A 24,792-nucleotide genomic window follows, 5' to 3' on the forward strand; every position below is an offset into this window, starting at 1 on the left:
AGATCCTGCGTGCTGTAACTAAAACCTGGTACAACCAAATTAATAATAAATAAATAAACATTTTCTAAAAAGAAGACGCGTACCATGCCTTCCACCCAAGGTGAGTAGGAGGACAATCTCTAAGGAAAGTTAAGAGTTGGCCAAAAGGGCAAAGATGAGAAGAAGGGTGGCAGGGAAGGCAGCCTGTTGAGAAACACTCCAAGAAAGGCATGATATGTGAAAGCAAACTATGGGTTCCAGAAGCCCCAGGATGACTGGGATGGTTGGTCCCCCAAGTGACAAAATGAGAGACATGGGGCCTCAAAAAGAGAGACCAGGGCTAGTTTTTAAGGAGCCTCACAGACCAGCCTCTGGATGTAAAGATTTTCATTCTGTGATCTGTGGGAGGCACTGAGATGTTTTTAAGCAGGGAAGTGATATGATGGTTTTATGTTTTATAAAGATAATGCTGATGGCAGTGAAGGAACTAGTTAGAGGAAAAAAAGCATTCAGGAGGTTATTGTCCAATCCAGGTGAACAAATGTCAAGGATCCCAATTAGTGGCAGCAGAAAAGGAAAAGAGCAGACAGATATGAAAGCTATTTAAAGGGTATAATCAATAGAGCTTAGTGATACATGAAATGCGGGAGGTAAAAGAAAGGATGGGGTTAAAGAAAATCCCAGGCTGTGGTTAGTGTCATCAAAATGAATGGTGCTCCTGCTTCAGGAGGAGCCTAGACTCAGAGCCTAGATTCACTCTGTTTGTGATGTGGCTGAATCTGAGTCTGCTCACTAACGTGAGCTCATGGACCCTTGCCCAGGTGGCTCTCTGTGATCCTAGCACAAAGGTTCCTTTCTCTGCTTATCAAGTAAATTTCTATAGACGTCCCTCTGAAGTGTGTGCATCAAATCTACAACGTCGATGATTTATCAGTTCACAAAGACACACAGCATTATTTCGATGCTCGGCCATTTTTGGAGGCACACACTGATCCATCACCACAGGACCATGACTATTGGTCTAAATATAGATGTGCCTGTCACCTCAGAGAAAGAACAGACCAGAAGTCATGATTCCATTTACTCCAAGGAAATTTTAAGGTGATAAAATTGTAAAACAAATCGATATCACGTTTCTTAAGTCTATAAATCTGATCTAAAGAGAAAATTATGATTACCTCACTTGTGTTTCACATTCTCTTGATATTAATTGCTAATTTAGCCCTCAGATCCCTCTAAAGCAGCCCTCATCCCAACCCCAAGATACTGCTTCCAGTCCTCATGGGCTAGCTACCCAACGGGTGACAAAAAGCAAGCAGAGTGGGCTCTCTGGCCAGAGGCCCTTCAGGGATCCCCGGCTTATTCCTTTTCTCCTACTTTAGCCCCATCTGCTGCTGCCACCCGAGAGCCTATATATTGTTAAGAGATAGGGGGCACTGGTGCTTGAAACCTGGCTTTACCATTTATAAGCTGTGTGATCTCAGGCAAGTTATCTAGCCTCTCTGTGCCTCAGTTTCCACCCTTGTAAAATAAGGACACTTTTATCTAATTTACTTCATGGGGTAGCTGTGATTATTAAATAAGTTAATAAAGTACTTAAAACAGTACCTAGCACAGTAACAAGTAACAAGCACTCAATAAATGTAAGCTACTGGGGGCTTCCCTGGCGGTCCGGCGGTTAAGACACTGCCTTCCAGTGCAGGGGTACGGGTTTGATTCCGGGCGGAGGAGCTAAGATTCCACATGCTCCACAGTCAAAGAACCAGAACATAAACAACAGAAGCGATATTGTAACGAATTCAACAAAAGACTTTTTAAATAGTCCACATCTAAATAAATAAATAAATGGAAGCTCTTAATACTACTTCTACTACCACTGCTCTTAATGGCACTGGGGGAGCCTCTGGTAGGTTCTGAAAGACAGCACCAAAGCAAAAGGAGTTCTAAGGTGAGGGACAACGTCCTGCTTTTGCAGCATATCAAAGGGGCCACAAAGCGGTACGGTGCATGCTCAATGTTTTCTAAAATTACCAGTAAAAGAGTTCTTTGCATTTTTCAGGGGCAGCCCTCCCTCCCCACACCAAGGACTGAGACATGAGTCCACGGGGACCACGGCTGGAAGACACATGAGTGGCAGACAGCACACAGTCTCCCTCCATCGGGGCAGGGCTCCATCACAGGGCCAAGTGGGTCCAGCCTGGCTCCTACTCCCTTAGGACGAGTTCTTCCCCAGAGAATCGCTCATTCCTCACCTAAATAGCCTCCTGGAGCCACCCACTTCTCAATCCCTCCAAAGGAAGCATTTAAATCTGATACTTTACAAGGGTAAAAGACCCACTATATCGTTAAATTATTTGTAAGTAGAAAGTAAATATAAATTGCAAAAACAAACTGAATTCAAGACTAAAGGCTAGTTCTGATACGGACTTTTAATTTATCTGTAATGACAAACTACCTGTCAATAGTCTTAACATTAGCACAGGCAGAGGAAAATTAAATGTTAAACACGATACCACTTATATTAGCATAAAAAAATTCAATACACAGAACAGAATTGAAAGCCCAGAAATAAACCCACACATATAAGAACAATTAGTAATTTACAATAAAGTAGCAAAGAACGTACAACAGAGCTGGAAATAAATATAATTGGGAAATCTGGATGGCCACATGCAAAAGAATGAAACCAGACCATTATACCATACACAAGAATTAACTCAAAATGCTTTAACACTTCAATGTAAGACCTGATACCAGTGGCTCAGCAGTAAAGAATTCGCCTGCAATACAGGAGATGCAGGTTCGATCCTTAGATTGGGAAGATCCCCTAGAGGTGGAAATGACAACCCACTCCCATATTCTGGCCTTGGAAATCCCATGGACAGAGGAGCCTGGACCCCTACAGTCTGTGGGGTCACAGAGTCGAACACAACTTAGCGACTGAACAACAACAACATGCTCTTTGATGTCAGCCCTAGCCCCTAGCAGTGTTTATTTGGATCTGTCTCCTCAAACAAGGACAACAAAAACAAAAATTAACAAATTGGAGCTAATCAAACTAAAAAAAAAACACACAAAAAAAGAAAGAAAAGGCAACCTACTAAATAGAAGAAAATATTTACAAATGATATGTCCAACATGTGGTTAACATCCAAAATATATAAAGAATTCACAGAACTCAACAGCAAAAATAAACCATCCAATTAAAAATGAGCAGACAGGGACTTCCCTGGTGGTCCAGCGGTTAAGAATCCTCCTGCCATCGCTTCTCGGCCTTTTGGCTAAGATCAAGTGTAAGAATCCTCCTGCCAGCACAGGGGACACAGGTCCAATCCCTGGTCTGAGAGGATCCCACGTGCCTCAGAGCAACTAAGCCCGCGTGACACAACTGCTGGGGCCCAGGCACTCGAGCCTGTGCCCCCCAACAAGAGGAGCCACTGGAATGAGAAGCCTGGGTACCACAAGCAAGAGTCGCTCCCGCTTGCCGCACCTAGAGAAAGCCAGCGCACAGCAATGAACACCCAGTGCAACCAAAAACAGGTAAGTACATAAATTTTTAGAAAAACTTTAAATGGGCAAACTATTTACAGTAGCCAAGATATGGAACCAACCTAAATGTCTATTGACAGATGAATGGATAATGAAGATGCGGTGTATATATAATATATACAATAGACTACTACTCAGCTGTAAAAAAAGAATGAAATGATGTTATTTGCACCAACATGGATGGACCCAGAGATTATCATATTAAGTGAAGTAAGTCAGACAGAAAAAGACAAATATTATATGATATCACTTATATGTGGAACCAAAAAAAATTATATAAATGAACTTATTTCTAAAACAGAAATAGACTCATATAAAAAATGAACTTATGGTTACCAAAGGGGAAAGCGGGTGGGGAGGGCTGAATTAGGAGTTTGGGATTAGCAGATACAAGCTACTATATATAAAACAGACAAGGGAATTCCCTGCCAGCCCAGTGGTGGAGTTCAAGAACCAAAATCCCACAAGCTCCACTGCGTGGCCAAAAAGAAAAAATAGACAGGCAACAAGGTCCTATTGTATAGCACAGGAGCCATATTTGATATCCTGTAATAAACCATAATGGAAAAGAATATGAGAAGAATATATATATAATATGCATGTATAACTGAATCACTTTTCTGTGTACCAGAAACTAATATAATATTGTAAATCAATTATACTTCAACTAAAAAAATGAGCAGACACTGAATTGATCTTTTTCCAAAGAAGATATATACATGGCCAACAGACACATGAAAAGATGCTCACATCACTAATCATCGGAGAGATGCAAATCAAAACCACAGTGAGATATCAGCTCACATCTGTAAGAATGGCTGTTATCAAAAAGACAAGTAACAGGTGCTGGCAAGACTCTGGAGAAAAGGGAACCCTTGCGCACTCTTGGTGGGAATGTAAATTGGTGCAGCCACCATGGAGGATAGGATGGAGGTTCCTCAAAAAACTAAAAATAGAATACCGTGTGACCCAGCAATTTCACTTCTGGGTACATATCTGAAGAGAACAAAAACACTAATTTGAAAAGATACATGTACCCCAATGTTCATATCAGCATTGTTTATAATAGCCCAAGTATGAAAGCAACCTAAGTGTCCATCAACAGATGCCCCATTCCGACTACAGAAAAATCTGAGCAGCCAGCTAGTTCCCCTCTTGTTCGCCCTCCCTCAATTTTGTTTTCATGTAAAAGACAAATAAATGACTTGACTCCCCCCCCAAAAAAAAATGTATAAATAAAATATACGTGTATGTGTGTGTGTGTTAGTCAGTCGTTAGTCAGTTAGTCAGTCGTATCCGACTCTTTGCAACCCTGTGGACTGCACCTCACCAGGCTCTTCTGTCCATGGAATTCTCCAGGCAAGAATACTGGAGTGGGTTGCCATTCCGTTCTCCAGTGGATCTTCCTGACCCAGAGATCGAACCTGGATCTCCTGCATTGCAGGCAGATTCTTTACCATCAAATATTGGCTATATTCCCTTGTAGCTTATTTATTTTATACATAGTAGTTTGTACCTCTTAATCCCTTACCTCTCTTTTACCCCTCCCCTCTTTCCCTTTCCTCACTGGTAGCCACTAGTTTGTTCTGCATATATATGAGTCTGTTTCTTTTCTGTGATATTCCCTAATTTATTTTATTTTTTAGATTCCACATGTAAGTGGTAACATAAGTATTTGTCTTTCTCTATGTGACTTATGGGCTTCCCAGATGGCATTAGTGGTAAAGAACCCACTGCCAATGCAGGAGACATAAGAGATACCTACAGTCCATGGGATTGCAAAGAGTCAAACACGACTGAAGTGACTTAGAACACACGTGTGACTTATTTCAACAGGCATAATACCCTTGCAAATGGTAAAATTTCATTTTTTTATGGCTGAGTAGCTTCCCAGGTGGTGCTAGTGGTAAAGAACCTGCCTGCAGATGCAGAGACGTAAGAGACGCGGGTTCCATCCCTGGGTTGGGAAGATCCCTGGAGACAGGCGTGTCAACCCACTCCAGTATTCTTGCCTGGGGAATCCCACTGACAGAGGAGCCTTGCAGGCTACAGTCCATGGGGTCCAAAGAGTTGGACAAAACTGAGCACACAGGAAGGCAGGCAGTATTCCATTGTGTGTGTGTGTATATACGTGTGTGTGTATACATGTGTATATATGTATATACAGATGTATATCTATAAATATACACACACATGTATACATGTGTGTGTATATATGATCAGATCAGATCAGATCAGTCGCTCAGTCGTGTCTGACTCTTTGCGACCCCATGAATCACAGCACGCCAGGCCCCCCTGTCCATCACCAACTCCAGGAGTTCACTCAGACTCATGTCCATCGAGTCAGTGATGCCATCCAGCCATCTCATCCTCTGTCGTCCCCTTCTCCTCCTGCCCCCAATCCCTCCCAGCATCAGAGTCTTTTCCAATGAGTCAACCCTTCGCATGAGGTGGCCAAAGTACTGGAGTTTCAGCTTTAGCATCATTCCTTCCAAAGAAATCCCAGGGCTGATCTCCTTCAGAATGGACTGGTTGGATCTCCTTGCAGTCCAAGGGACTCTCAAGAGTCTTCTCCAACACCACAGTTCAAAAGCATCAATTCTTCGGCACTCAGCCTTCTTCACAGTCCAACTCTCACATCCATACATGACCACAGGAAAAACCATAGCCTTGACTAGACAGACCTTTGTAGGCAAAGTAATGTCTCTGCTTTTGAATATGCTATCTAGGTTGGTCATAACTTTCCTTCCAAGGAGTAAGCATCTTTTAATTTCATGGCTGCAGTCACCATCTGCAGTGACTTTGGAGCCCAGAAAAATAAAGTCTGACATACACACACAATTTTGTCTATAATGTGAATAGCCGACTCATTGGAAAAGACCCTGATGCTGGGAAAGATTGAAGGCAGAAGAAGAGAGTGACAAAGGATGAAATGGTTGGATGGCATCACCGATACAATGGACATGAACTTGGGCAAACTCCGGGAGATGGTGAGGGACGGGGAAGGCTGGCGTGCTGTAGTCCATGGGTTCACAGAGTCGGACATGACTTGGTGACTGAACAACAATGTGTGTGTGTGTGTGTGTGTATATAGGTATAGATATGTGCATACACACACACACACACACACATAATGGAATACTACTCAGCCATAAAAGATGAAATCTTGCCATATTATAAAGATATTTGTTCTCACAAATCAATGTACAGATTTTATTTAATTCCAGTCAAAATCTCGGCAGTTATTTTGTGTAAATTGACAAGATGATTCTATTTTCCTATGGCATGTAAAGGGCCAAGAACAGCCAAGAAAATCTTGAAGAAGAAAAACAGCTGATAGATTTACATAACCACATGGAAAAACTTATTATAAAATGATAGCAATTGAGTCAGCATGGTATTAGCACAAACTTTTGTCAACTGAAACACACCAAACAAACAGACCAATAGAACAGACAGGGCTGAGGAACAGACCCGCCCAGGTACAGTCCTCTAATGTAGGATACTGATACCACTACAGGACAGAGGGGGAAGGATGGTCTTTTCAAAACGGTGTTAGGTCAGGAATTTCCTGCTGTCTAGTGATTAGGACTCTGTGCTCTCACTGCCAAGGGCCTGGGTTCAATCCCCGGTCAGGGAACTAAGAACCCACATGCTACATGGTGAGGCCAAATAAACAAACAAGTAAACAACAAAAATGGTATCAGATATCTGGATGTTCACGTGGAAAAACAAGTTAATGTTGACCCCTGTCTCATACCTGTCACAAAACTAAATACTAGGAGTGTAGACAATTTTAAAAAACAAAACGCTGAAACTTCCAGAGGGTAACTTAGGCGAACATCATCATGCCCTTGAGGCCAAGGATTGAATTCTAAAGTAGGACAAGAAAAGCACAAACCATAAAGGGAAGAATTGATGAATTGAACTTCATTAAGAAATTCTGCTCATTAAGATACCATTAAGAGAGTGAGGGCAAGCCACACAGTGGGAGAAGACATTTGCAGCACATACATTCAACAAAGGCCTCGTATTCAGAATATATAAAGAATTCCACAAATCAATAAGGAGGAAACACACTTTTAAAAGGGAGAGACAAGAGCACAAGAACTTTTCTAGGCACTTCATAGAAGAGAATATAGAAATGGCTCCAAAAAATATATTTTAAAATGACTTAACAGCATCAGTCATCAGAGAAATGCAAATTAAAACTACAATAAGGTACTATGGGATCCTGGTAAAGCTCTATTTCATGACACATGGGTGGTGGTTTCATGGAAAAATATTCACTGAGTTGTACACCAGGAGGTGTGCACTCCTCTCTAGATATTACACTTAAATAAAAATGCTTCCTTAAACAGTGAGACTTTAGAAATATATCAACCAAAAGCAATGTGTGGATCTTATGTGGATCTTGCTTCACACAAGCCAACTATTTAAAAAGAATATGTATGTGAGACAGTTGGGGGAATTTGAACACTAACTGCATATTTGACGGTAATTAAGGGATTATTCAGCTTTTTCGGTATGATGATAGCTTTGTGGCAATGTTTTCAAAAAGGGTTGTTATTTTAGACCTACATACTGAAATACAAATACATATATTATAAAATATCTTGGATTTACTTCAAAATAAGCAGAAGAGGGAGAATGGATGAATTGATGGCTACTGTAACTGGACAGAGGGCACATGGGAGTCTCTGGACTATTCTACCTTTGTGTATGCTTAAAATCTTGCATAAGTCTTAAAAAAAAAAAAAAAAAAACCTATGGCATAGCCAAAGTTTTATGCTTTGGGGCTATTTAAGATTCCTTTCTTCTAACCCCACAACCCAATCAAGTAATACTATGTAGTGGCAACAGAAACCAGATACACTGAACCCTTAGGCTATAGGGACCTCAAGAAGTCACCTAGGGCATGATCTTATTTGCAAAAGAGAGAGAGAGACACAGACACAGAGAACAAATGTATGGACACTAAGGTGGGAAAGGGGAGGTGGGATGAATTGGGAGATTGAGATTGACATATATATACACATATACTGACATATTTGGGCTTTCCTGGTGACTCAGAGGGTAAAGAATCCGCCTGCAATGTGGGAGACCTGGGTTTGATCCCTGGGTTAGGAAAATCCCCTGGAGAAGGGAACAGCTAGCCACTCCAGTATTCTGGCCTGGAGAATTCCACGGACAGAGGAGCCTGGCAGGCTACAGTCCATGGGATCGCAAAGACTTGGACACGACTGAGCAGCGACTTTCACTATTGACATATTTATATATGTCTAAAATAGGTAACTAATGAGAACCTACTGTATAGCCCAGGGAATTCTACCCAGTGCTCTGTGGTGACCTAAATGGGAAGGAAAACCAAAAAAGAGGGGTTATACGTATACGTATAGCTGATTCACTTTGCTATACGATAGAAATACAACATTGTAAAGCAACTATATGCCAACAAAAATTAATTTAAAAAAAAACAAAATTAAAAAATAACAATAAAAAAAGAAGTCATCTAGGCCACTTTCTTGTTATCAAGTAGAGTATCTGAAAGAGAAGAGAACCTACACCCCAACTACTCAATGATGGGCACAGGAGACATAGTGTGCTTACCCTCAGAGAAGCCGCTAAAAGAGAAACTTGACTAGGGCACCTGCATAAGACAGAGCAATCATTTACCCACATTTTTCGGGGCACATGCCATTGTAAGGGCTCTAAGCAGCCTGGCTGCCCTCCCTCGCAGTAGACTCTCAACAGAAGCTCCTGTAGTCTCCCTGAGCTGGCCCTTCCTGTCCTGCCCCTGGATACTAAGCATCTGCTGTCTGGCCTCATCTTAGTTAGACATCTATCTTCCTTTGCCAGTTGACCTGGCTGGAGCCACTAATGGAGTAAAGCAATCAAGTACGAATTCTTGTATAAATCAAGGCTGGTTCTTTCTTTTCCCAGGATCCTAGACAAGTACAGGCTTACACGGTTGAGAAACTCGCACTAGAGAGAGACACAAGCAGTTGCAAAACAACCCGGCTGAGGCCTCCTGACTTAATGTGTCTCTCAAGAAGCCCTCTAGGTTTGGAGCTCTCCCAGTTCGAAAGGAAATTAAGTTCATTCATTCCTTCTGGCCCTCCTTCACTATTTTAAGATGAAGTTCACTAAATGGATAAACAAATCTCCAGGTTATACCTAGCCTAGTGTGCTATCTATCCCTTCTAGGCAAGACGCTGCATTTCAACCAGGACTTTTTTGAAGAAATGAACTGTATGTTTGACGAGGAGCTTTCGGGCACTCCCCCAGGTAGCTTCCGGAAGAAAGAAAACCTTTTACTAGCGCTCACAAAGTCATTTATCTACCACTAAATGGGCCGATGAAAGGGAAAGCCTCTTGATGAAAGTGAAAGAGGAGAGTGAGAAAGTTGGCTTAGAGCTCAACATTCAGAAAATGAAGATCATGGCATCTGGTCCCATCACTTCATGGGAAATAGATGGGGAAACAGTGGAAACGGTGTCAGACTTTATTTTTTGGGGCTCCAAAATCACTGCAGATGGTGACTGCAGCCATGAAATTAAAAGATGCTTACTCCTTGGAAGGAAAATTATGACCAACCTAGATAGCATATTCGAAAGCAGAGACATTACTTTGCCTACAAAGGTCTGTCTAGTCAAGGCTATGGTTTTTCCAGTGGTCACATATGGATGTGAGAGTTGGACTATAACGAAAGCTGAGAGCCGAAGAATTGATGCTTTTGAACTGTGGTGTTGGAGAAGACTCTTGAGAGTCCCTTGGACTGCAAGGAGATCCAACCAGTCCATTCTGAAGGAGATCAGCCCTGGGATTTCTTTGGAAGGAATGATGCTAAAGCTGAAACTCCAGTACTTTGGCCACCTCATGCGAAGGGTTGACTCATTGGAAAAGACTCTGATGCTGGGAGGGATTGGGGGCAGGAGGAGAAGGGGACACAGAGGATGAGATGGCTGGATGGCATTACCGACTCGACGGATGTGAGTCTGAGTGAACTCCGGGAGTTGGTGATGGACAGGGAGGCCTGGAGTGCTGCAATTCATGGGGTCGCAAAGAGTCAGAACCGACTGAGCGACTGAACTGAACTGAAATGGGCTGACGCAGAGAGTCGGACAAGACTGAGCGACTTGACTTTCACTTTCAAATGGGCCGATGAGACAACAGGGGTTTCAAAGGTGAGGGACCAAAATTTTATGTGCACCAAAAGGGCAAAGTCAAAAAATTAATTCAGGGACCTCCTTGGCAGTCAGTGTTTAGGACTTTGCTTTCCAATGCTGGGGACACAGGTTTGATCCCTGGGCAGGGAGCTAAGACCCCACACACCAAAAAACCAAAAATAAAAATGTAAGCAATACTGTAACAAATTAAATTCTTTAAAAGCGGTCCACGTTAAAAAAAAAATTCTTTAAAAGAATTAACTTATAGGACTTGCTCTATTTCTTCTTTTTGGCCCCTTTAAACAATGAGTACTTTTCCGAGTCATACCAGCCATCTCTGAAAAGCAGTGGAGTGCAGAGCACACAGTTGTGAAGCCTGTGCATCCGGCTCTCCCACACACCAGCTACGTGACCTCAAGTTTTCTGTGCGTCAGTTTATCACCCATAAAATGGGGGTAATATTGATAATACTGTATACCATCAATAATATTACATAGCTCATAAGGTTGATGGGAAGGTTAAAATAGTACAGTGAATGTAAAGACTTAAAACAAGGCGTGGTAGGTATTAGCTCTTCCTATTTTTTTATTATTACTGTAAACCTGGCATTGGACATGTCCCATCATAGGAAAGAAAGGATAAGAATGGGAAGGATGGACACTGGGAAACAAAAGGAAAAGACCAGTGTTGTTGAAACTCTTGACTGAACCTTACAAACACACCTATTTCTATTTTCATAATATTTGTCAATAATTTAGGGATAGAGAAAAAGCTACTCTGAGAAAGGCTCAGAGGTATAGTTACAAAGTGGACATTCTTGTATTTCACAGATGTACACAGAAAGGTCACTCTTATGAAAAGACACAAACCCCATCGGTATTAAAGGACCAGCAAGTCCTAAAACCCTCCCGGTCCTGACTTAGCCAAAGACTGCTCCACAAGCCATTAAAAAAAAAAGAAAGCTAGCTAAGAACTACTGTTTTGCACTTTTGTTGTTAATGACTGGCATTCATTAATTCCTTCAGCTTTTTAAATTTAGGCTACCATCCTGTGCCACATTAGCCTACACATTTAGTATTATTAAGTAAACAGCACATTTTTGAGATAAAATTAAAGGAAGAAATGCAGGGACTCTTTCAACAGTTTTTTTAAACTTCACGAATAATCACCTACTAAAACCTTTAAAATGTTTAGGCATTAGACCATTACTTCTATCTGGGCTGTGTATAATCTAATCAGAAAACATATTTTCTCATCCTAATTAGAATTTGTTGGTTACCAATAATTGTGTTTTTCCACTGATTATTATTTACAGTTATCACAGTGCCAGAGAGATGAACCACATACAGGAACCTGAGAAGAAGAAAGATTGCCCAAAGGGCCTGCTGTCCAGTGTCCATGGACTCCAGGGGCTATTAATTATTTATCTACTTTTCAAAGTTAATAAATAGGAATGTCTTTTTGCCCTTTATTCCCCAGATGAATTTAACCAAATGAGAGATGGGTGTGTGTGTGTGTGTGTGTGTGTGCAGAGTCAGCAGTCTGAGAACATGGGAAGTGGAGGTAATGGGAAAGAAAGAGACGTTTACAAAGCAAATATATTTAATGTCATCAATTATACACAACACTGCTTCATCTGGCATCTTTTATTATGATTAATGATCATGAATATTTTGATTGGTTTTGAGTGTGCTTTTAAAACTGTGAAAAAATTTTTAAAATTAAAATAAAAATAGAAACTTGAGTACTTTAAAAACATGGCACTTATTAATACACAAAAAAGCAAAATCCAAATAACCTCTATTGACACTTTAAAAAAATACTTATATTTAGTTAGAAAATGCAAACACTGCAGAAAAGTATCAAATGGAAAAATCGGACCCTCCCTCCTCAACCACCCCAGTCCTTCCACTCAAAGATAAATCACTGCTTTATGCTCTTCTATCCTACTAGAAAAAAATAATGCATACATATCTATTCATTTATTTATTAGGTGAGTCATATTAGGCACACTGTTTTGTTACAGGCATTTTTTACTCAATATATCTTGGTCCTATTTCCATATCAGCACAAGGTGATGACCCCACTCTTTTTGCTCCTACCAACGATGCTTCAGTGCATATCTCTGCACACACATCTTCGTGTTACATGCATTTTGTGACAGAGCAGCAAGAACCAGCTACTCCAAGCAGTCTAACCCAGCTGTGTGGTGGGAAAAGAACAATCTAGTTTTCTTGGCAAAAAGGACAGTATTCAGCTGAGAGGAAAAAGAATACTTCCACATGTTCCCTTCTAAGTATAAGGCTCCTGTCTTTGCACTTGGATCCACCCAGCGTGCCACCCCTTCCCCCCCTTAGAGGAGGATACTGGATGCTGGTGGCAAGAGTGGAATGTTGGTAGGAGGGGAGGACAAGCAAGTGCTGGAGAGACACGCACAGAGCAGTAACTGCCGGGTTACCGTGCCCTTCACTCTACAACACAGGTACTGGAAACTCCCCGTTCATGGAAGACCAATTGGAAGCACAGTATTGAGAGCTGTCAGGCTAGGGGTGCACAGGAACCCAGTGGAGCGGCAGTGTTGGGATTAACAAATGACTACAGAGTCCACAGCTCAAAAACACGAGCAGTTATTAAATTCTACCTTTGAACTTCATTGCCTCAAATCTTTTTTAAAATGATGGAAGACTTAAGTTATGTTTTAAAACCTTTCAAGATAGTCTTTTTCCAACTATCTGTTATACTTGATATCTTCTTTGACCCCCAGATCAAGTCTCTGAGGCAGGTAGGCCGGTGCCATTATCCACACTCCATTTGTGAAATGAGGGCAGGGCAGAGAAGTCAAACTACTTGCCGAAAGTCAACTGGCTGATCAAATGTGCTCTCACTCCAAGAACAGTGCTCTTTCCTGAATTCTCCCAAGTCCAACAAGTCCAGCTTGCCAATATTAGAACCCTGAACAAAGAAAAGCTAGGAATGATACAGGCAGATTCTTTACCATCTGAGTCATCAGAGAAGCCCCAGAAATGATGCTAGAAATGTAAATACAAATATATCCCTCTCCAAGGACACCTGAGAACTACCTTTTCCAGTAGAAATTTAATAAACTGAATAATAGTAATGTTGCTAACACTAAATTTAAAACTTCACAGAAGAGTAAACAGTCTCTTCTAGTTTTTTTTTTTAGAAAGTCTTTTATGAAAATTTGGTTTTATGTTTTATTATGAACACCCATACTATCTAAGTAGCTTTTAATTTTTTAATCTAGTAGCTTTTAATTTTTATGGCTAAGACACTGCTCTGGACAGAACTTGTCTAACACTGATTTCCTGAGTTGCCTTTTGTCAGTCTAGACCGTCCGAGATGAGTGTTTTGCAAACTTTTATGAGAATGGCCTACAGAAGAAATGCATTTTGCTTTGTAAAGCTGAGAGATATGTCTGTCATTAAAGCAGAACTTTAACAAAATAATAATGACCTTTCCTACTAGTGACTGACTTGGATGTTTTCTACTCTTTTCCATTTTTCCATTTCATTTTTAAAAATTGTAATCACAACCAATACACTGATTTTATGACTCACAGGTCAGGGTCCAAAATCTGAAAAACATTGGCTTAAACGAACAATACACAGATCCTACCTCAAAGAATTTATACACTAGTTAAGAGACACATTATGTACATAACTCATAGACATTTTGTAGTTGGAAAGTCCTCACACATAAATTAGCTCAACTATCTTTTACATCCCTGTAAGTCTTTGCTTCAGTATCTCTAGGATAAAAGTTGCCTCTTATTTGGAACCTGGCACAGGGTTGGTCATATAAAGATCTGTTAAAATAGCACAGGAAATGAAAATAAATGAATCAAATACCTGAATATACAATTTTTTTTTTCCTAAAAGACATCTTGGACCTTTACTCATAAATCTATCTCAGTCTTTTCCAGGAGGAGGGTGACAAGGGGAAGAATCAGGGGGACTGAATCAGTCCTCTCTGAAGACTTGAAGAAGGGATTTTAGTTAAATATTGCAAGCAGGAGGGTAAGCAGGCTGGAAGTCAGGAAAAACTCCCCCAAGGAGGTGAGAAAGGAGCCAAGTCTTGAATCAGAAGGGTAGAGAAAAAGGTGGGAGGGAGCATGTGATCAGACTCAGAAGATGAGGCCAGCACATTTGGGGGAGTGAAGGGTTCATAAAGGGAGCAGTAAATAACAAAGTCAAAGAGAAACTGGAGAACAATCTGTGGAGAGCAAGATAAACTCTGGATTGCATCCTGCAGGTAATATGTTGTTACTGAAGATTTCTAAGTGTGTACAGAGTGGTATTTCAGAATTATTCATCTGTACATGGGCTTGAAACCTGGCTCTAAAAACATTCAAAGTTCAGACAACAGGGTCTCCAGCTGTATTTTAGTTTAGAGAAAAATGTGTGCCCACATGGACTTCATAAATTCAAAATTCTAGTAATTCACCTTAGTCACATGAAACATACAAAAACTGGGGTATATATATGAGTTTAGACACCAACTGGGACCAGTTTCTTTTGCCTTTCATCCTTTACTTTTGTTCATGAAGTGTAAGCCTTGTCTGTGGCTACCACTAAGTAATTGTTTCCTTCAGGAAAGCTACAGACTTTATTCAGAAGCTTGTCCTCGGTACTGCTATGGGCCTCATAAATTATTATAAATGACTTTGCAAAATTTAATTTTGTATAAACAATAACAACACTTTTAATAATAAGGCTGTCTAAAGTTAGCATACAACCAGGACTCTCTGAAGTGTTAACTGTCTAGTAATTCAGGCTCTGCTGGATACAGTGGCAGTGCCCTGTGAACCTCAGGTAGAACTCAGGTCTGTCTCAGGTGAGTAAGAATACTGAATGTGAGTCATCTTGAAATTACACCGCCACCTGGAAGCATATTTAAGAGATGAGACTAAAAGCTAAATCTTTGTCAGATCTTGCATTGGTCTTCTTCCTGCCTTAAGTTTGAGGATCAACAGAGCTCAGGATTCTTTAATACTTTCTCTAAGAATTATTTTTTGTGGTGGTTTAGTCGCACAGAGTCGGACACGACTCTTATGACACCATGGACTGTAGCCCACCAGGCCTCTCTGTCCATGGGATTCTCCAGGCAAGAATACTGGAGTGGGTTGCCATTTCCTGCTCCAGGGGATCTTCCCAGCCCAGGAATCGAATCCGGGTCTCTTGCATTGCAGGTAGATTCTTTACCAACTGAGCAACGAATTCTTCTAACTTTAGAAACCTAACCAAAAGTCTCAAAGTTATTTTGCGCTATAAACTTTTGAGATTTCTGAGCTGTAATATACTCTATTGTTGAGTGTGTTTTTCCACATGGAAACTACTTCAGAATAAGATTGTTAAATGTCTGAGAAAATCTCTGTACATGTCAGGTGTATATGCTATCGACCACATATACGTAAATAATCGGGGTAATAGAGAGAGACTATTCACCAATGATCAAGACTCAGCCTAGCTCTTGGTTTCTACAGCCACATAAATGGGTTAAGTTACGGCATCGCTGAAGCCTCGCAGTTCACCTAAACATTTAAGCCTGGATCTCAAATTGAGTCTGAATTCTCCCTGAGATGCATGTTTTGGATGAAGCTGTTTGGTCTCCACTACTGCTGCCTAAAGTGGGCAGTGACTCAAGAGGCAACTGGAAGGGAGAAGGAGATACTGGGCAAAAGCTAAGTGAAAGCCCCTCAGCAAAGTCCCTCCCCGCCTCTCTATACCCACAGCCTTTTTCTGACTCCTTGTCCCCATCAGATATTGCTCTTCACCGTCTTATTCCATCTTCCCCGGGTGGCACACAGAGTCTCCCAGGCTCATCATCTCAAACCTCCAGGGATGGCCCAGGCACGACAACTGTGTGTGGCACCTGGCTGTGGAAATTCGAATTTTCCACACTCAAACCAAGAGCTGGCCAGTCCTGGTTACCATTGAGCGAGTCGACAGGGCCTACCACAGCCCTGTGCCTGTTCTTTCTCGTGACAAAAACCTCGCCACCTGCTCGACCCCGTCCTCGGCCAGGGATGGAGAAATCTGCAGTCCCTCCGCACCCCTGGCGTTTTTAGGTCACCCCGGGGTCCACACGCACACTTCTCGCGCACACGATCGAGATCGCCGCCCTCCTGTGCACGCCCAGCCTCAGAGGGCGGTTACAAACTTACTCCTCGCCGAGGCAGCCCTGCCAGGGGCGCTGGGGGCGAGGCCCAGCCGGCCAGGCCCAGGCTCCGGGGCGGATCTGGTCGGGTCGGGTCGGGTCGGGGTCGGGGTCGGGGTCGGCCCCCCGCCGGCCCGCCGGCCTTCCTCCCCGCCCGCCCGGCCGGCCCCCGGCGCACGTGCCGGGTGACAGGCCCCCCTATAGGTTCCATACCTGCCACCGGAAGTGAGTGAGGAGGGCAGTATAGGCATTTCCTGTGACGCGAGCGCCTGGACTCCATTAGGCAGCAGCTGGGGGAAGAATCAACACACCAGGGAGCAGAGCGGAGCGGACCCGAGGACAGAGGCGGCAGCTGCCTCCGCTGCCGCCCGCCGCCGCCGCCGCCACCACCGCCGGGGCTTAGCCCAGCGGCGGGCCCCGAGCCCCCCGCAGCCGCCCCGCGGCGCCCCCCCCGGCCCGACCCCCGGGCCGCGCACCCCGAGCTGCCTCCGGGAGGGGGGGGGGGAAAGGGCCCGGATCCTCCTTCTCCCCCTCCTCCTCTCCCTCCTCCTCCCCCTCCTCTCACCCCTTACCCTGACCCCCCTCCCCGCCTCCCCAGCCCCCCCTCACCCCGACCCTGTCCCCGGCCCCTGCCTCCCCTCCCCCGCCTCGCCCCACCGGCTTCCCACCACGGCCTCTCTCGGCGAGGAAACTCTGGCCTCCGCTTCCTCCTCCTCCGACTCGGACACCGGCGGAGCCTCCCCGCCCCCGCGGAAGAAACCCCGAGCCTCGGCGGCGGAGGGAGCAGGAGAGCCCGGGGCTTCGGCAGGCAGAGCAGGCCTCTCCCCTCCGTCCTCGTCGTCGTCGTCGTCGTCCTCCTCCTCCTCCTCCGTGGTGGTAGTGGTGGGACTCCCCCCGGCTGCTGCCCCTTCCGCCGCCGCCGCCGCTGCCGTCCCCCACCGAAGTAGCGGCCACAGCCTGGTCAGCGGCAGCATCATGCAGGCCAACGGGGCAGGAGGAGGAGGAGGCGGCGGCGGCGGCGGCGGCGGAGGAGGAGGAGGGGGCGGCGGGGGCCAGGGACAGACCCAGGAACTCGCCTGCCTGTCGGCCCAGAACGGGGAGTCGTCCCCCTCGTCCTCGTCGTCCGCGGGGGACCTGGCCCACGCCAATGGGCTCCTGCCTTCCGCCCCTTCCGCCGCCAGCAACAATAGCAACAGCCTGAATGTCAATAACGGGGTCCCCGGCGGGGCCGCCGCCGCTGCCTCCGCCACCGTCGCCGCTGCCTCTGCCACCACCGCCGCCTCTTCTTCCTTGGCCACCCCCGAACTGGGCAGCAGCCTCAAGAAGAAGAAGCGGCTCTCCCAGTCAGATGAGGATGTCATTAGGCTAATAGGACAGCACTTGAATGGCTTAGGGCTCAAGTAAGTATCCCTTACAGGCAAGCTGGTGTGGACGGACCGAGGGGACCGAAGCTGGCGGGGAGGCGAGGGGAGCGGGGCGCGCTGGAAAGAGCTCAGAGAATTACTGCTGGGCCCAGGACACGGGAGGACGCGGCCCAGACAGGCTGACCAGGGAGGAGGAGCTGACCTGAAGGGAAATAAGGGAAAATCAATCTGTCGGACAAATTGTGAGAGGAGACAGGCGGTTGGGAGGGTAGGCGGAGAGGGGGCGTAGGAGCCCAAAGATTCACCCCTCTCTACACACCTTCAGAGCTTAATTGTCTGTCAATAAAGACAGATGCGGGAGTGTGTCTCTGTATGTGTTGGGGGAGGGGTGGATTAGAGCTGGTGGAAATAATGAACCTTGGAGGATTTGTTTTTCAAGTGTATCTCAGAGGCATCTTTGTGGGACACCTCCCCACCCCCAACCATGACAGACGACCCAGGCAAACTACCAATCAGGAAAGACAATCAGTTACAAGTGTTTATGGGAACTGAGGGGCTGGGATCATTCGGAAGGAGGCTGCTAAATAAATCTGATGGGAATAATGAAGTAAGATACCATGTTGATGTCATGTAAAGGCCCTTGTGTGTGTGCAAGAGGCCTACCAGTAACTTATCTGAAATCCCAATGTAATACCAAGAAAGCGGTTGCCTCTGAAAAAGGGACATCGGATCTGGTGAATCATTTATTTTCAGATACAATTTAGATGGCCTTGTGTACCTAAAGTAGGGTGAAGGTAGACGACCTTGGCCCCAACCCCCCCCACCCCCGTTTTGTATACACACAAAGAAAAAAAGCGGGGTGGGGGTGGGGGTGGATGGTAGGATTGGTGGGAGTACCGAGGAGCCTGATGGAGGAACCAGACAGAATAAGACTAGGAAACAACATGCAACAGTCAGTTTCCAGCTTCAAAGCATAGATTAAATAAAATAAGTTCTTAGACCTAGCCTACACTTAGTATTTTCGGATTTATAGATTTGTTCTGGGTAGAAGGTGAAAGAGCATTTTTAAGAATGACATAAGTATTCTGATTCTCAGGCAGATTATTGCACTGTTTTTGCTGAAAAATGGAGCTGAATAAGAAAGCATTGAAACATAAGTATGTAAGATGGATAAAGATTCTTAGAGATATCAAAATATCTGATGGAAGAAACCACATGTGGTGAATCCTTTAAGCTCTGAAAGAAATGTATCGAAGGAAGATTTCACTTTGTTCCCTAAGGAAAAGGATTAGTGTGAAAACAGATTTTTGTAAATGCTAACAGAACCTATTACTGAGACAAGAAGCAAGCTGACAGCAGCAGGAGGAAATAACTCGTGACTGTTTGGAACCTACACCATAGTAAATTTGCTATTTTTAGTATAGAGAGAAAGGGAATGATTTTTTGATGCTGGATTTATTTTAATTTTAGAGATTGACTTGTTAGAATTTCTTTGCAGACATAATACCTGGATGTAAGGCTCTTACCTAATACAGGTCATTTCCATCACCTTGTATGGAACTAACTTTTTTTTTTTTAATCTTTCAAACTGTAGTAATGTGGCTAGTATGTAAATTATGGTTTTTCATGTTTCTTAACCGGTTGGTTACAACACATTTTTAGAAATTTTATACTTCATTAAAGGCATAAAATGGAAAAGAAGAAAGAATTTTATTTTGATTCTGGTTTCAAGAAGGTTTTTGACTTTAGATGAAAACATAGATGGCAGTTTAAAAATCAAGTTTGTTTAGCCAAGCACATCAAAGCTGTTTATTTCTTTTTCCTTCATCATGAGGTTAGCTTAAGAACTTTTGAAACTGTTTTCATAGAGAGTAGTTTATTTGGAAGAGTAAACCCTAAAGTTGGTCAGGTCTTTTTTACACTGTATCTCTCCTGCAGCCAGACTGTTGATCTCCTCATGCAAGAGTCAGGATGTCGTTTAGAACATCCTTCTGCTACCAAATTCCGAAATCATGTCATGGAAGGAGACTGGGATAAGGTAAAGTAGGGCATATAGAGCTGTGTAACTGCTGCTAAAATTATATATTTGATGTGCATTTTGTGACATTTCTGTTTTTCTCTTATACCAATTTTTGCAGGCAGAAAATGACCTGAATGAACTAAAGCCTTTAGTGCATTCTCCTCATGCTATTGTGGTAAGAGGCGCACTTGAAATCTCTCAAACGTTGTTGGGAATAATTGTGGTAAATACACTTTTGTTCTTAGTTTCACATTTATGCTTATGTTAGTAGGTTATTGATAAGTCTAGGCTTCTGCCTCTTATAAAAGATAAGGCCGTAATTTTCGTATCATTACATTTGTAAACTAAGATGAATGTTGATGGTGTTTTTAAAGTTTGAGCTTTATATTTTTAAAATCGTATTTAATAAATATGTCCTTTGAACCTAGTTTATAAATTTTCTACTAAGTTATATTGAAAGATCTTTACACTCTCAATACTATTAATAGGAGTTTTATATTTATAGGATCAAGGATAAATTATCCTTTTATTCTTTAAAATACTGAATGTGCTGGTAAAGAAAACATTTTGGGATGTATGTATATCTGTATAACCTTAAGTAGCTGACCACATTAAGTATCTTTAAAAAAAAAAATCTTTGGGAATTATAATTAATTCAAACCAGCTCCGTTGGTGTGCTCACCATTTTCCATTCCTGCATTCCAGTTGTGTGAATTGACAGTGTCAAAGTTTGTATGATATAAATCACTCTGGTGGAGGACTCAGACGCAAATTTGACCATTGGGCTCTGCTTATTGCCCTTATTTCCCGACAAGATCAGTGTCGAAATTTAACCTGTTAGCCTCTTTCATAAATCTTAATGAATCTTTTATACTAATAGGCTTTAATTCTTCAGTAGATGTTGGTGAGGGAAAGGAGGGGATCAGTTTTTTTTCCTAAGTCCTTGTGATTGGAAACCATGAAGAATCAGCTGCTGGCTTTTTAACTTCTAGCTGATTCATTTGTTGTCAAAAGCAGTTTCCTGTCTGGTGGGGGAGGGAAAGAAGGCGAATAGGAAGTGAAGTAGGGAAACCAGCTGTTTGTTGACTGTCACATTTTGATTTTTTTTAATTGGGTCAAACATTAATCTTTCTACCTTTGTCTATAAACCTAATAGACCCTCCTGTTCTGTTTTCTGGGTTTTTTTTTTTTTTTTTTTAAGAAAATCTTAATTACGAGGGTTTTCAAATTCTTGATCTTTTATAAAAATACAATCCTAGAGCATGGACTTCAGGTGAAATAAAAGAGGAGCCATATGAACAAATATGGATTCATTTAAATTGATCTAGTGTTTTGTGGGGTTTTTCCCCATAAACACTTAAAATACTAAAATATTTAAGTTACTATTGAATCAGATGCCTGATAATAAATTAACTCATGGAATAATCAACTCTGTGGTAAATTTTTAAAATGGAAACACAGAAGTTCAACATCTATATTCAGAAAGATTGTAGATTTTCTAGCAAGTAAATTTTCCCCAATCAGTATGTTTGGGGGTTGCTTTTTTTTAAGTGATACCTAAATAAATTTTGATTGGGGAGTTTTTTAATAAATTGTTAGCCGTAACAGAATGGAGGTGACCCTAATATAAAGACAATTAAAAGGCCAAAATAAGAGTTGGGGTTCCTTTCCCTTTGGACATTAGCACTACTTGTATGGTGACAGTAGAGAACTTGCCCATGGACTATTTTAAAATAAATGTGTGATTTCTTGGAGGATTGTTTTCCTTTTTTAAGCTTCATCCAAATTGTATCTGTAACTTCGTAGTAAAAATTATTAATAGGCTCACTTCTTTTTTTCTTATTTATTTGTAGTAGTTTGAGACTTCTGTATTGGATTTTGATTATAAATATCTCATTAGAAATCTGCATTAGAAGCAACATGTAAACTGATGAGAGGTAGTTGTAGATAATAAGGAGGAATCCTTTCTTTTTACAGCCTGTTCAGTCTATAGAACATTCTAGGATCTAATAAGAGATGAAGATAAAATCTCTGGCTGAGCCTCACACCATCAAACTGTTTAGGTATTTATAAAAGAAAGGGGTTCCAACTGTATCTCACTTTAAACATTAATGAATCAATTGCTTTTAAAGATTTAGGTCAGCATTTTTTCACCTAATTATGTTTAGATATACTCCTTTCCTCCACTCCATCGCTAAAAGATAATCTAATGTAAGCATAAATTTGTAATAATACCTTAGAAGACAACTATTTGGGTTTTTTTAAAAAACATAATTATTTTAATTGTATACCCAGACACATTTGATGACTTAGTCTAGACTAAAATTGTATTTTCTTTTTAAACCTGAATGTTTCTGTTGACCCAGTCCACTCTCCCTCTCAGCCCCCATATTTTTAAATTGTTCCTAGTCAAGTGATTCTATGAACAGCAGAATTTTTTTCTGGAGTTACTGGAAGCTGAGCCTGTGAATCAACATATTTTAGTTTGGGTTCAGATATGCTTAGCCGTATCTAGATAATTTCAGTAAATATTTGAGATCAGTAACAGAAAACTTTATATGTCTAGAAATGTTTGATTCTTAATATAATAGAAACATGCTTAACAAAAGTGTTCAAATATTAACTTGATGTACAAAAATTTACTAGTGTAGTCATATAGGAGACATTTTGAAAGCCATGGTTTAAATATAATTCATTTCCCCTGTCTCTGAGTCATGATTTAATTGATAAAACTTGGTTATAACCTTGATTCAGAGTTAGTCAGAATCACTACTAAGTTAGCTAGGAGTCTGCCCTTAATAACCAGACTTTCTGTATATCATAAGTTCTGAGTTTCAGAACTTCACATTGAGTTCAGTTTATTGGAGAAAATGATAAATCCAAACAATGGATGGGGGGGGTGGGGGCGGACAACCTAAATCCTTAAGATTTACCACATACACTGTATTTCAAACTATCCTACCTAGTCACTTACCGATTTCAAGTTTTTATTAGATAATAAAAGAGAAAGAATTACTGCTAGGACCGAAGATGCTGAAAAATTATTAAGAATAATCTCTTACAGAGGTCTAGTTAGGAGGTGGGGAAAGATACAAGCAGAGTTTATTTTCTCAACCTGTTTCCTTTTTTCCTTCATTTAAGAAGCATGTGATCTTTTAAAACAACATAGTAAAACCATATCCCTACCTCAGCAAGGTTTAATTTTGCCTAATTCTTTAAATTTTTTCAGTAAATAGTTAACATCTTTTGTGAAAGACATTCATTTTCTTGAAATTGTATTTATACTTTTGTGCTGTAAATTTTGGAAAGTAAAATAATGGCTTACTTTCTCTCTTTATCATATGTGTCAAATACTGAAATTGATTCTTAGCAGAATAAACAGTTTCTCAACCAAAACTCTAGCAGTTCTTGGCCAGTAACATTAGTTGCCATGCACACTACCAGAAATCGGTATCTGTTTGAGGATATTCTGTGTCTTAATCTGGATAAAATGACTCATAGAGAAATGTTCTTGCACTGCTTTTATAGCATTCCCTGTACATGCAGAAATGTGTGTTTATATTGGCTTCTCTCAAAGTTTTACTCTGCCTTTCTCTTCTCTCCTGCCCTGCCTCTGCCCTTTAGACAGAGAGGAACATGTAGTAGGATATTGATGGGAAAGTAAGGGGGAAATAGGAAATAGCTCTTGGGGCACTGTCCCTACACAGATTGGAATGGGCAAGGAGGCGTACATAGGACCTAAATGATTTATACCCCACAAATTAAGATGTGCCCTTTGAATTAAAACAAAATTTTCCCCCAAATTCTCAATTACTAAGAAAATTTAGTCAAATTAAATACACATGCCACCAATGTCATTTAAATGAAAAAATTCTGCAAGTAAAAAATATTCGAATTTGATTGAAAAACACTGTAAAATTAAACTCTTTAACAGTTTGTTGATAAATGGAAATATATGAATGCTTCATTTTCATAAAGAGTTGATGTTCTTTCCAGAAGATAAAATGGTGAGAATACCCATAATAACTTTAAAATCTTTTGATTTTTAGATTTTTTTATTTAGACTTTTGGTTTTTGTCACCGGGTGGACTTTACATATTTTATTTGCCATCTAGAGATTAACATTAGGTTATATATTTCAAGACATCTTGGTAACCTATTTCTGAAACATTCATTAGTCTATCTAGGTTTATGTGTAAAATTTGGTAAATGTAATTTTTCTAGAGTTACAGGAGCTTATCTCATAGTTTAAAATTTTTTCTGTTCTTTAACTCTCAGTTTAAGAGTAGATTATTATCAAATATAAGCAATGTATATTGTAAAAGATGTATTTAAATGTATGCCTAAGTTACATGGGAGGGTATGTTTTGTTTAGTTTCTCTAGAAACCATTTTTATAAACTTTTAGGTTAAGCTTTCCTTTCTAAATACTCCCTAAAAGAAAATCCTATAGAGCATTTCATTATACTGTTAATTTTTAAGTAAAAGATAATTTCTCCACACCCTTTGACAGCAGTACCTTATTTTTTAAAGTA

The 24,792-nt window shown here is 41.5% G+C and overlaps 1 protein-coding gene and 1 long non-coding RNA gene across 12 annotated transcripts in view; one reads left to right on the forward strand and one right to left on the reverse strand.

Annotated features, from left to right (window-relative positions):
* The window catches only part of LOC147356848 (uncharacterized), a 66,354-nt gene extending 49,123 nt beyond the window's left edge, over positions 1–17,231 (reverse strand). For 3 of the 9 annotated variants that reach the window (XR_015143564.1, XR_015143565.1, XR_015143568.1), the window contains exon 1: positions 17,088–17,221. This is a non-coding gene — a long non-coding RNA (uncharacterized LOC147356848). Of the gene's footprint in view, positions 1–12,670; positions 13,650–16,881; positions 17,035–17,087 lie in introns of those variants that run through there. The other 6 variants (XR_015143571.1, XR_015143570.1, XR_015143563.1 and 3 more) reach the window with 3 other exon arrangements.
* Positions 17,232–17,240: 9 nt separating this feature from the next.
* The window catches only part of WDR26 (WD repeat domain 26), a 37,676-nt gene continuing 30,124 nt past the window's right edge, over positions 17,241–24,792 (forward strand). Inside the window, exons 1-3 of one of the 3 annotated variants that reach the window (XM_086345150.1) lie at positions 17,241–18,274; positions 20,177–20,276; positions 20,377–20,481. In XM_086345150.1, coding sequence (XP_086201276.1) covers positions 17,850–18,274; positions 20,177–20,276; positions 20,377–20,481 — 630 coding nt within the window. In that variant the 5' untranslated portion in view covers positions 17,241–17,849. Of the gene's footprint in view, positions 18,275–20,176; positions 20,277–20,376; positions 20,482–24,792 lie in introns of those variants that run through there. The other 2 variants (XM_086345151.1, XM_086345152.1) reach the window with 2 other exon arrangements.

The sequence above is a fragment of the Bos grunniens genome, chromosome 16 (assembly GCF_055505025.1).
Source record: "Bos grunniens cultivar Pamir isolate PY7600 chromosome 16, Bosgru_T2T1.0, whole genome shotgun sequence".
In the NCBI taxonomy this organism is placed as follows: Eukaryota; Metazoa; Chordata; class Mammalia; order Artiodactyla; family Bovidae; genus Bos; species Bos grunniens.